This window comes from Megalobrama amblycephala, linkage group LG12 (assembly GCF_018812025.1).
Source record: "Megalobrama amblycephala isolate DHTTF-2021 linkage group LG12, ASM1881202v1, whole genome shotgun sequence".
Taxonomy (NCBI): Eukaryota; Metazoa; Chordata; class Actinopteri; order Cypriniformes; family Xenocyprididae; genus Megalobrama; species Megalobrama amblycephala.
Window position 1 is genome coordinate 37,906,069 of NC_063055.1, and position 13,459 is coordinate 37,919,527.

The window sequence follows — 13,459 nt, forward strand, 5'->3', positions numbered from 1 at the left end:
GCAAGAAATATGAGGTGCATTTTATTGACCATCAGTTAATTTCAAAATCAAAGACTGCAATAGGAGAGAGCGGCAACAGCACTGGTATAAGGTCTCATTACTTTTAATGAAGATAATTGTGTGTTATGCGTCTGCGACTTACTTTCACTTTCATATGCGGCCGTTTGCGCGTCAGCTTGCTGAAGAGATCTGCGGCGATGTGTGATGCAGTAGCGTTGTCATATCTGACTCTCACATGTTTCAGTTTTAGTATTTTTGGGAGAAGTAAAATTTACATACGTAGTTTCAACAACCAGATGCATTTAGACTGAGCATAGACAGTTTTGACTGGAATGCGTCACAGACCATCTCCTGAAGTGGTTTGAGCGATCGGATTTAAATCCGTCTCAAATGCGTATTTAGGCATTTAGACCTGGTCTTTTCACGATCGGATAGCTATCCGATCAGAGAAAATGCATGAAGTCACCAGGTGCAAACAGACCCTTTGATGTTCTTCAAGCGCTTAGATATACACGGGAGCGTTCGAAAGCAGGCGTCTATCAGAGGATCCCTAATATATGCTTTCAAATGTTCCCGTGTATATCTAAGCGCTCGGTGAAGAACGTCAAAGATGTCTACGACTGTCACATCAATGGTATAAAAGTGCGTCAAGACTTTGAACTTAAACGTGGCTGGGGCATCTATTTTACTCACACTGCTGTCCGCCATCCTGTTAATAACCTCTTTTTCTTAGGCTAGTTAACTTAAGTTCACGTTTCCCTCATTCATGTGTCGCTTTATTTTTTTTTTAATTAAAATATCGATATTTGGCGCAGCGATACGATTCTCGTATCGCACAGAGAAGGATGACGATATATCGCCATATCGATATTCTGTCCCACCCCTACATACCATGCATTCTGCGCACATCATCCCAATTTTGTATGATCTCCACTGGCTTCCAGTTGCCTACCGTATTAAATTCAAAATTCTTCTGCTCACTTTTAAATCATTGCATGGTTTGGCTCCCCCTTATCTCTGTAATATGCTCGTCCTCTACATTCCGACTCGCTCACTACGTTCCTCTGACTCTGGCCTTCTCGTTGTCCCTCGGTATCGCCTCTCTTCAATGGGGGGCAGATCATTCAGTATTATTGCACCCAAACTCTGGAATTCTCTCACACGCTCACTCTGTTGTGTCAATAATATCTCTGAATTTAAATCATTACTCAAAACTCACCTATTTTCTGAATGTTATACCTCTTGATTTGATTAATTGATTACTCTGCATTATTGCTAATATTTCTCTGAATGTTATGTCTCAAGTCCTGTTTTGTAATTTTGACTCTTTTCTGTATACTTCCATTATTGTTTCTCATCATTGTCTATTTGTATTATCTCTTCCCTGTTAATTGTTCACTGTAAAGCATCCTTGAGCTCTGGAAAGGCGCTATATAAATAAAACTTATTATTATATTATTATTATTGTGCCTTTAAGGGAATGAGGCCAGGGAACCGAAGGGAATGAAGAGGGGAACGAAGTCACCCCCAAAGCCACCAGGGAGGCCGACCTGTCCTGTCACAAGACAAACTTAGTCTTGACCAACCTTGTCTGAATACAGAATCTCCAAAACGCATTCTTCAAAGAAGAGAGCAGGTAAGAGTGACTGCAGAAAGGCAGGAGCAGCTCAAACCCACGCCTAGAGACGGGCATCCTGGAGAGCAGAACTCAGCTTGAACCCTCATTATCGAGGGGAGTATAATCCGCTCAACCTAGGATCTACTCAGTGCTTAATTAACGCACTGAGGAGGCTGTGCGCTAAACACCTGTTTCTACAGGAGAGCACAAACAAGCCTAGGGCTGAATCTAAGGAGGAGGCCTGATTAAGGCCTACCACTATGATCAGCTTAGGGAGCTAAGCACTATTACGTACATAACCCCAAAAGGGAAGTACAAAGCTCACCTAACAGGTGGACCATGCAATGGGCACATACTCATGGAGGCCGAAGGGGCGCCTACAGTATGATAGTAGCAATGTGTGAAACAGAAGTACACTCAGAAAGTGGCCTTGAGGGGCCACTCTGAATATCTGTCTTGCCATTTGGGGCAGACAGGAACTTCAACAGCAGCAAAGAGGCTGCGAAAATGCCTGCATGACAATACACCTAACACATTCCAACGAGCAGTGCACTCAGTAAAAGCATATTAAGCATATGTTATATTAAATTTATATACAATATGCAAGTTTATTTAAACAAAATATATGCAAATGTTCAGTTTGATTATATAGGATTTTATATCGATGTTTATAGTTTTAGACCACATATGAAATACCTAATGTAAAATTAGTATATATGCATATATTAGAGATATTTATATTATGAATTTCTATATGGTACTGTGTAGTGGCAGTGGTGGATGAAGTACACAAATCAAGAACTTGAGTATAAGTACATATATGTATAATAAAATATTACTCCAGTAAAAGTATGAAGTACTTTTCAATTTTACTTGAGTAAAAGTACAAAAGTACTTGCTTTTTAATGTACTTAAGTAAAAAGTACTGATTGATGAATGTTAATTTCCTAATTAAAATTTATATTAAGTATTTTGTGTAATCCTACTGCTCAAAATAACAGTTTTTTTTGCAAAATTAACCACTACATGGTGTCAAGATATATTTTTGTTGTTGCTATGGAATATGTTGACAAGAGTAATGTAGAAGTATTCACTATGAAGCTTACATTGGTAATGTACCTGAGAGAAAACAGAAATGTAAGCATTTTAAAGCTTGTTGTTTTGCAGAACATCACGGTTATATATGATAAGAGAATAAGGCCTGTAGTTAGGTAGTACATTTTATTTAAAGGAAAATATAATTATATTTTAATAATGACTTTTAGTTATACAGTAGCTAGTTATACAGTTAGCCTCAGCTAACAATAATGACTGATTTTCAGCATGTTTATAAATAAGCATTCATATTTATCTACTGTATTTTTATTTTTTTTTATTTTAAGAGTGGGGGCATTTTACATCACCTGTAGGAAACGCCCCTTTGGTACAAATTTAATATTCGTAAAAAAAAAAAAAATTAAGACAAGATGTACCTAGCAGATCTGATTAGGTCACCATGTTCTTGTATTATAGCAGATCTTGCATAATCTCATGTCTGCAGATACACACACTTTGGTACCATGGCACATCATGCAATCAAGTCTGAAGGAAAATACACTCAAAGAAATCAATAACATGTAAAGGAAGAATCATGTAACATAAGAATAAAAAGGATCTAGAACTCAGAGAATAAGGCTCCTTCCAGGCAGGTGTGTTGAGGCAAGTTGGAGCTAAACTTTGAAGGACAGTGGCCCTCCAGGATCGAGTTTGGAAACCCCTTCCACAGCGTCATCCTCAGATGCAGCGTCTCATTCCCTTCTCAGGGAACCATGGTTATAGTCGTAACCAAAACATTTATTCAGCATACCTAAGTGATGCATCCAATGGTCAATATTCATATTCATGCACTTTTATTAATATTTATGTTAATCGTTTATGGCTTATGATTTATCAGTTTTACTTTTGATTTCATATATTTATGTACTCATATATTAATTCTTATTATATTTTCAAGTATTTACTTGTTGTTGTACCCTTATGGTTATTCGTATTTTATATTTAAGAGTATGCTTGTTATGTTCAGTTGTTCTTCAAGTGTTCCAGTGTGACAGGTCACACTGAAACGTTTGTGGTTAGATATTGGACGCCTGCCAAGTACTGCAGAAGTGATGTTTTTCAGAGTTATTGCTCATTTGAATCTGATCAAAATATGTCTGCTGACATTTGCAAAATTCCCTAGGGGTTAAAACAACTATTTTTGACACTGAACAGTCTGTATTGAAGACTGTGTTATGCACTGGATACTATTACGGTTCTAAATCACCTTAGATGATTATTTACCAATTAATGTCCAGGGACTAGGAGAGGAGTAAAGACGCCAGAGTCATGAATCAGATTCACTGATTGTATTGATTGATCAAATAAAAGAATGAATGATTCAAAATGTTAACAAACATAAATATGTCTCAAATCAAACAGCGTAGGCCTACGCAAATTAGCCAAACAATATAACAATGTGCTTTGACTCAAAAGATACAATTATGATGGTGAGATCAGGCAATGAAGTTGTGAAAATAGGAGTACTCAGTCTCTGCAAGTCCCAAGTGTTCCAGAAAGTCCACTTAATGAAAGGAGGGTGCAGATCTTCTCAATCGTCGATCCTCACACGTGATGCCATCACATTGGTGCCCGAACAGGTGGTTATATTTCAGTATGTATCCTCATCTGGTCCTACGAGGCTTAATGTGATGCAATATTAACAGAGGCTTCGTGTGCTGCGGTGTTCTGTGTGCGTGATGGGTGTGTGTGATATGTACAAAGCGCCGTCAGCTGGACAAACGTGGATGAACGTGGTTCTACAAATAAACAATAAAAACTCAATTAGTTTTCCGATATGATATTAACATCAAAGTGCTGCGTCATTATCGTTTCACACGAGTGAACATACACGACATCACAAACGTGTGATAAATGTACAATATAGCAGCTGATCCTTTTCAACTGAATATCTTACTGATGCAACTAATATCACGTCAAGACAACGAGTATTAAACTGAATAATGACACAAACACTTACAGTCTGCAATGACGCACGCAATGGTATTCACCATACAATTCCACATATCTCTGAAGCGATCACACAACATCGGCCGCCCATCACATCTGAGAATACTAAACTGCTCACAATATGAGTGCTCTATAGATGATTTATCACAATGTCTATAATCCGCACTAAATCATTTATTTACAGTATTAACACGCACAGCATTTCTTCCATCTCGTTCTCCATAGAGTGCCCCAGGGATGACGCGTTTTTGTAGGCCAACCCGGAAGTTAGCAGCGCACAGGTTCCCTCGACTGAAAGCCTATTCATTTTTCCCATAGACTTTTGGAAAATCACAGAAAATAAGCTCTGTGTTTAACAAAGGGTTATGACACTTACACGTTTTGTCTATCAAGATAATCTTTACAAGTTAACTCAACATTTATAGATTTTGAAGCCTAAATAAAGTCGTCAGATATAAAAGGCTAACAGTAGGCTATAAACGGACTACAGCACACCATGGTCGCGGATCAACGTCGTCACCACCAAGCTTCCTCAAACTGTATTTAAAAAACAACTTTATTTACAAACATGCTAGCTGATTATATGCGCTGTGTATGAATACTTATCCACTTTTTCTTGAGAAATGCTGTCCAAATGTCCCGTTTTTAATGATGACGTCTAAAGTCCCCGCCAAAGGAAGTAGTCCCTTTTAGCAATTTGTTAGCAACCGCCGATTTTAAGACACAGTAAAAGTTTAAAAAATTACAAGTGGGTTATAACTGGTGTGTTTTATTTCATAGATCAAAACGTGAAAGTATTTAGAGGCTTTGTTAACCACAGACCTTATTTCAGGCGATTTAGCAAAAACCCATTCAAAAAACCCATAGACTTTACGGCGTTGGAACCGGAAGTCCAAAAATGCTAACTCGTTTCCGGGTTTTGCCTACAAAAATGCGTCATCCCTGAGGCACTCTATTGCCGTGTATCTGATCTCGCGCTATGATTCGCCAAACTCGCAAGACTTTCAATTAAACCCCGCCTACTCAGCGGATGCAGTACTAAAACAGAGCACTGTGCAACTATTATAATAACATAAATTTAACTTGAACATGGCCTTTTGCACAGAACCAGTGGACGACGTAATGGGTGAAATTAACCTTTTTCATTTTAACAAAAACATCAGTTTGAGTGGGTTGGGAATCTCCCTGTATGCTTATGGTATAATATGGACTGAGTTGTTGATAATAGAGCTTTTTCCCTCCTTTTGCTCTCCTGGGCTTCTGCTTCTTCTCTCTTATCTGCAAATGTCGTAATGTTTTAATTCTTTTTGATTTTCATCTATTAGATACAATACTCTGGATTTTACAATACTCTAAATTTATTATTAACTATTGACTAATACTTTCTGATGGTTATTTTACCTTTTGGTTTTATTAAGTATTTTCATTATCGATTAAAGTTTGCGTGTGAGGCTAAATTTAATTGTAATGAATAAATAATTTTTCATCAACTTTATCTACTGCCTGGATCTCATTTTCCCAAGTTTTTGCATCACTAAGCCTCTCCTCCACTGACATCCATTCTCAAAAAACAAAAACAAACAAACAAAAAACTCTGGTCTCCTTCCCTGTACTGAAGCATTATGCTTGTTTTGCTAACCTTGCAGGCTTCGCTAGAAACTTCCAGGCAAGTGTGTTTAAGGCAAGACATTGACCCACCAAGAGCAGGATTAGACATCCCTGTCATAAGAACACAGTGTTACCACAGCATTCAAGATGTTCCCTCAGTAAAGACAAAGTGTACACTGACAAACCAATCCAGTTTTAATCACACAGATAAATCAACATCAAGTTATAGTAACATAATAGCTCCTGTCACAGTTAAAAAATAATCAACAAAATGACCAAACAGGGTTTGGGGCAATGTTGAGATCTCTTCTGGAATGCTAAAGACACATGTGATATTACTTCAGAGAGTTTTTCCCCCTCAGGAACATTTCTTTCATTTGAGGAGGGCGGTTTGAACATGTGTAATGTTTTACAGCTGAGTGAAAAGCACAGAGAAAAGGGTGGGGCTAAGCTGTGAACAGAATATCAGAGACAGCACTAAATATCCTTTTTGCATTTTGAGGAACACAAGAGAGCTACCAGAAACATTCTAGGACAGTGGAAGAGAAGACAGAAAATTAAAACACTTTTTCGTCATAATGGCAATCCCTGACATGCCTTCAGTGAGTAAATAATTCTCTTTGAAGTGTTTTACAATAGTATAAAAATGAATATCTATGATATAATATAATGAATGTTTAATACCAGTTAAAGATGTGAACAGTTAGGAATGAGGATTGGCAAGTTATACAGTAAATTAAAATTCATAAACATTAATGTATTGTACTTTTTAAAGAACAACTGTGAGGTCTTGATACACAATTGCAAGTGCGCTGTGACAAAGTAGACCACACGTATTTGCAAATTTCTCCAATTATTATGGCTTATCTGTGGAATACCCTTACCAATATTCAACATTATATGTTTTGCATTAAATAAAAATTTATTCCTAAAAGTGAATACACTACAGTATGTACATACTCTCTACATAGTTGAAATAATATTGTCACTGGTAATGCAAATGTTTCTGAAATCTTGCTATTAACAGTATTTGACAATGTTTGTTTACTGTCAGTGATGAATCTCTAATGATTGTTCAGTGCAGTGAGACTTTAGCGTTAAACTGAAACTTTTCTATACTGCAGCTGAAACTACACAGTCGGCCAGAGATGTTTGATTTTGAGGGTATTTCTATGACTCACTTTTTCACTGACAACTGGGAAAAGGTGAAAAACTTTCAAGCAAGACCTGATGACATTCTTATCGCCACTTATCCAAAAGCAGGTGAGACTGCATGAAATTTTTGTTTAATTCAAATTTGCAAACATGCTGACTTTACTCTTAAGGTGTACTCACACTAGGCATGGTTGCCATGAACCGAGCCCGAGCGCGATTGTCCCCCCTCTCCACTCCCCCGGTGGCCTGCACTCACACTACAACTAACATTCCAGGCCGGAGCATGTTTACTTTATATACGATGCAACTTTTTGAATGAAAGAAAACAGGAAGAAATGCACTTTCACTAAGATACTGCCTAATACGTAGGCTAATTATAATTTATGCCGCGCAGCAATTTTCAAAACACGTATCAGAGGATTATCATGAAGGCAGCTGATGTTAATGGAGGAATCAATAAGATGAGAATCAGACCTGTTGCAAACCCAAATACACTTGAATTACAAGAATTGAAAAGTGTACTATCAAAGTAGTAATATAGATGTAATGCCGTCGTAATGATAACAGTAGCACTCACAAAAGTAGTAGCTTTTCCGTGCTCCGGCATGGTTAGCACTCACACTGCATGCGAACCGCGCTCGAGTCCAACAGAACCGCGTTCTGGCCCACCTCTTCCAAGCGGCCCAGGGCTGGCTAAACGAACCGTGCCCAGGCACGAAATGTGATCACACTTGTCAGACGAACCGGGCTTTAGGGGTCAAATGCGCTTGGGCATGGTTCAGAGCACCTAGTCTGAGTACACTCTTAATTGCATACTGCTAAGTTAACCATTACTAACCCACTAACCCACTATGAAACAGGACCATGTATTGTCTTTCTAAACTTACCTTTCAAAAATGCATTTTAAAATTTCCTTTCCATTATTTTGCTAGGTAGCACATGGATTTCTTATATACTGGACCTTCTGTATTTTGGTAAGGATGATCTAGAGCGTCAGACTTCCAAGCCAATATATACACGAATCCCATGCCTGGAAGCATGCTTTTCAACAGGTCAGTGACTTACAAATCAAGTTAACTTTCTGATACCATGTGCGCAAACCTGGCGCAAACACATATAATCTAAATATATAATCTATATATATAGTTAGTATATATATATAACAGTTAGGTCTAGTCAAACAATTTATTAATTAAATTCTGATTGGATTGTGATAGTCACTTAGCTAAAGATAAAATTTGTTTTGCGCCTCTGACAATTGCTTCGATCTTCTTTTTGCTCTTAATGGTATGTGGAAAATACTTGAGGTTTGCCACAGACTTGTCCCACCACCTACAACACAAATGAATGTTTCTTAAAGTGCTTCCATGCTTGAAAAATGTGCAGAAAACTACATTTAAACAGGAAATGACAGAATTTTACCGTACATATTTACAGCAGGTCTATTCGAACGTGATTAGTATTACCTGAGGTAATTTTTCCAGAACTTTTTACAGAAGGTAAAAGTCGCTGTAATCTTTACTGACATTGTCCGTAATGATTACTGAGATGGCACATTTGGACGGGACTAAAATCACTGAGAAGCTCTGGTAATAATTACTTTACCCCCACCTCCCCACGTAAAACTAATCCCGTCTGAATGGGGTGCAAAAGCTAGTACAGACATATCCAAAGAGATTAATGGCTGTAATTAAAGCAAAGGTGGCTCTATGAAGTATTAAATCAGGGGACCGATGACTTTTCCAACCATGTTATTCCAGTTTTTTTAATTTATTTATTTTTTTTTTATTAATTTTCAGAACTTTTGCCTTTTTTGTAAGGCAAAATTTGTAAAGCTAGAAAAGGGACGCTTTACACAACATTCTAATTATCAGTTACAGGGACAGAAATGGCTAATCATCTGCCCACCTCTCCTCGTCTCATCAAAACTCATTTACCTGTTCAGCTTATACCAAAGTCCTTCTGGGAGCAGAACTCAAGGGTAAAGTACTGCGGATTCTTTTGACTGTGTGATGATAAAATGTAATCAAATTTGCCAAAGTCTAACATTCTATTTGGATATTGACTTCACTGTTTGCTAATTTATATTTAAAGGATAAGCTTTTGAAACTGCCTTTTCAATAAATGTGATCAATTATCAATCATACCCCTTTTCCACCAGTACGAACTGGGTGCTAGTTCAGAGCTAGTGCTATTGCCAGTTTTGAGTTGGTTCAACTGACAAGCCTTCTAAAGGCAGGAACACACCAAGCAGACGCCGATGAACTAGTGGCGACGAAAGCAGACTGTGGGGTTGGCTAACATTGGCAGCATCTGTGTCCAACGTTGTCCTGACACACCAAACCAACGGTCGACAGCTGACGGCCAAGTAGCACGTCCGTTTTGCGCCTGCGCAAGATGAAATGCCTTTCCGAACCAGCAGGTGGCAGTAGCTGAACAGCCAATCAGATTGATCAGATGGCCCGGCGAACCGACGAGCTCCAACGCTGATTCAACATGTTGAATCGGCCAGAAAAAAAGACGAGCAGGCCAACTTCGCCAGACGGTGCGGAACACACTGAGAAAACTTAGTCGGCCGACCGTCAGCTTGGTGTGTTCCTGCCTTAAGAACCAGTTTGCCTTTCCACGGGCTAGAGAGCCAGCACAAAGCCAGGTCTTATGTCACTGTATACACCTCATCTTTCACAGCAACGCTACCGCGGCAGCGCCAAACACAAACACACCAAGCTTGTTCGAGATGCATCCAAGCCACAATCGGTCTGATCAGTGCACGACAACAAAGCACTGTAAGAGCGATCCAAAAGCACAAGGAGTCGTATGTTGCATGCTTTACAAATGCTCCCGCAGACCTCTGATGTCACATGCTGATCAGTCCACGCAGCTCAGATTCATCTCGAACAAGCCTTCTATCAACAATGGCGGATACTGCATTACTATTGATGCTCATGGCTTTGCAAACTACATCGGCATCCAAACACAGTGAATCCAATTTGTATAGATGGAGATTACAATCGAGCTGCTATTAGCTTTATTAGCTGCTATTTCAAAAATGGTTTCTTTTGGTCACCCGCCCCCAGCCCCTGAAGTAAGTGGTTCTTACCTCTAGACCAGCAATGTTTTGGTGCTACTTACGAACCACATTTCCTGGTTCAGAGCTGGTCCTTTGGCTGTCGAAAGACAAAAATAATTTGAAACTAGGCTCTCTGAACCAGCACTGCCTTAGTGGAAAAGGGGTATGAGAGCCTTGTTTGCATCTTGAGGTTGCTAACAATTTCCTACAGGAAATTAATATTAAAATACTTTATCATATCCCAGTTTAATGTTCAAAGACAACAAGCAACTAATTTGAAACGAGTTTAAAAATTTGAAAAGTGTAAATGCTCTGTTTTGTTGAGTGTCAACATAGGCTTAACCAATAGGCCACTTTAAATACTACCTACCCTAAATTCAATTGGCAGGTGTGGGACATGTTTGCGAAGCCTGTTTGGAAATAGTCACTATGCATAGAATTATGGTCCTGCTAGTAGAACAGAAACTGTGCAGTGCCGCTTTAATAAAAGTGAATTATTCTACTATAGTTCTGAAAAAAATAATGAAATTGTAACTCTGAATAATATTGCATGATTCATATAACATAATCATATAACATAGCAAGTCCTTTATTATGTCGTAATTTTTTTTTATTTTCACTTTTTGCAGATTGTGTATGTAGCACGTAATGCAAAGGACAATGCCGTTTCCTATTTTCATTTTGACCGAATGAACAAGGTACAGCCTGAACCCGGAGATTGGAACAACTTCTTAGAGAAATTTATGAAAGGGAAAAGTAAGTCGATTTATCAATCACAGCTTGGGTGCAATCCATAATTTTAATGTCATGATTTAAAAGGGATTTTATAGATATTAAAACACTGAGAATGTAAATATAATTCATTTCTCAATCACAAATCCCTACGTTATCAATCAAGAACTTTGGTATGGAGGTTTCGTTTTAACATCAGCAATTTCTCGCCAGATGTGTTCGGTCCTTGGTACGATCATGTCAGTGGATGGTGGGAGAAAAAACAGACGTATTCTAACCTACTGTACTTGTTCTATGAGGATTTGGTTGAAGTAAGTTAAATTCACTAAGTAACCATTTGATAAAGTGTAAAATGTGTCTAAAGTGTGTGTTTTCCTTATCTTCAGGACACTGGACGTGAGGTTGAACGTTTGTGCTCCTTCTTGGGTTTGTCCACCTCAGTCGAAGAAAGGGAGAAAATAACCAAAGGGGTTCAGTTTGATGCCATGAAACAGAACAACATGACCAACTATATCACAGTCCCTTTCATGGACTTCAAGATCTCACCCTTCATGCGGAAAGGTTAATAAACCGCTGAATCATCTAATGATGTCCTTCTGAGATCTGTCCTTTCACTTGATTTTATTATCTTCTTGTTATTTGTGTTCCAAAAGGTAAAGTTGGAGACTGGAAATGTCACTTCACAGTGGCACAAAATGAAGAGTTTGATGAGGTCTACAAAGAGAAGATGAAGAATACTACTGTCAAGTTCCGCACTGAGATTTAATATTACAGTTCTAGATCTTACACCAGAATCAGTATTTAACACAGTTCGTATGTACGGGAAGAAGGAGGCGGGAACCGGAGAACATTCAACATAACTTTAATACCAAAATAAACAAATACAAAACGAAAGTAATGCCGGCAGACCCTCGCAGACGTCTGCTGTAACGTAGTTCGTAAATATGGGAAGAAGGAGGCGGGAACCGGCAAACATTCAACATAACTTTAATATAAAATAAACAAAGAACAAAACAAAAGTAATGCCGGCAGACCCTTGCGGACGTCTGCCGGCCACACAAACATAATAAAACATAAAATAATATCCAGGCCTGGTCCTCTCTCATCCTTCACTGTCGTCGCTCCTCCTTTCAAGCTCCCGGAGCTCCTCCGTGAGAGACTCAAGGCCGATGCACCTCACAGGTGAAGATCATTAACACTCGTGTCACCGGCCTCGCGGCTCTCGCCCGCCCTGCTCGTCACATACCCCCATCTCCCCTCGCAGGCCAGGGGGTACTCCCGCGACTGCGCTTACTCCCCCCCGGGGCCTGTCTCGGCGGCCGCAGCACCTGGGGGTAAGGACAGACGAGACGAGACGAGAGAAAGGAGACGGAAGCAAGGGGAGCGATAGAATGATAGAGGGGAGAGAGGAAAAAAAGAGAGAAAAAAAATTATTGGTCCGGTTCCCAGACACACTGCCGCTCGGTCCTCAGCCAGCCGAGAGGCTCTTTCTCGCGGTGCCATGCGATGGCACTGGACGCTCGGTGGACGGCCCGATCCTCGACCGCCTCCTGGCGGCCGGCGATGGCTCCTCCGACTGAGGGCAGCTGAAAGCGAGTTCCCCGTTCCCTGCTCCTCCCCTTTATGGCGGACGGCAGCAGGCTCTGGCCCACGGCGAACGCCGGTGACTCCTCCGCTCCCTCTTGGACGGCAGCCACCCCACCTCGTCCCAGGGGCACGGCCTCGAGCTCTCCGTCCCACCTGTCACTACGCTCAAGCACCACCGCCTTGGGCAGCCTCTCGCGGTCTTCACACTCCCGCACTGCCCGACCTCCGCAGCACCGCGATCCCCCTCAGCAGCGAGGGCTCTCCGACAGCATGTCCCTCCTTCCTCCCGGGTTTCGGCACCAATGTAACACAGTTCGTATGTACGGGAAGGAGGAGGCGGGAACCGGTGAACATTCAACAAAACTTTAATATAAAATAAACAAAGAACAAAACAAAAGTAATGCCGGCAGACCCTCGCTGACGTCTACCGGCCACACAAACATAATAAAACATAAAATAATATCCAGGCCTGGTCCTCTCTCGTCCTTCACGGTCGTCGCTCCTCCTTTATGCTCCCGGAGCTCCTCCATGAGAGACTCAAGGCCGGTGCGCCTCACAGGTGAAGATCATTAACACTCGCGTCACCGGCCTCGCGCCGTTCCCTCATGGCTCTCGCCCGCCCTGCTGGTCACACAGTTGTCTGG

At 40.3% G+C, this 13,459-nt stretch overlaps 1 protein-coding gene and 1 long non-coding RNA gene across 3 annotated transcripts in view; one reads left to right on the forward strand and one right to left on the reverse strand.

The window, feature by feature from the left end:
- The window catches only part of LOC125280465 (cytosolic sulfotransferase 3-like), a 57,967-nt gene extending 45,326 nt beyond the window's left edge, over positions 1-12,641 (forward strand). The window contains exons 1-8 of one of the 2 annotated variants that reach the window (XM_048211022.1): positions 6,059-6,873; positions 7,396-7,534; positions 8,359-8,478; positions 9,301-9,407; positions 11,126-11,252; positions 11,442-11,539; positions 11,615-11,789; positions 11,882-12,641. In XM_048211022.1, the coding sequence (XP_048066979.1) occupies positions 6,850-6,873; positions 7,396-7,534; positions 8,359-8,478; positions 9,301-9,407; positions 11,126-11,252; positions 11,442-11,539; positions 11,615-11,789; positions 11,882-11,994 (903 nt within the window). In that variant the 5' untranslated portion in view covers positions 6,059-6,849 and the 3' untranslated portion in view covers positions 11,995-12,641. Of the gene's footprint in view, positions 1-6,058; positions 6,874-7,395; positions 7,535-8,358; positions 8,479-9,300; positions 9,408-11,125; positions 11,253-11,441; positions 11,540-11,614; positions 11,790-11,881 lie in introns of those variants that run through there. The other variant, XM_048211021.1, reaches the window with a different exon arrangement.
- LOC125280467 lies at positions 3,988-5,079 on the reverse strand. The gene is made up of 2 exons (XR_007187615.1): positions 4,674-5,079; positions 3,988-4,452 (listed from the first exon to the last, which is right to left on the reverse strand). It is a non-coding gene; the product is annotated as an uncharacterized LOC125280467 (long non-coding RNA).
- Positions 12,642-13,459: the final 818 nt, after the last annotated feature.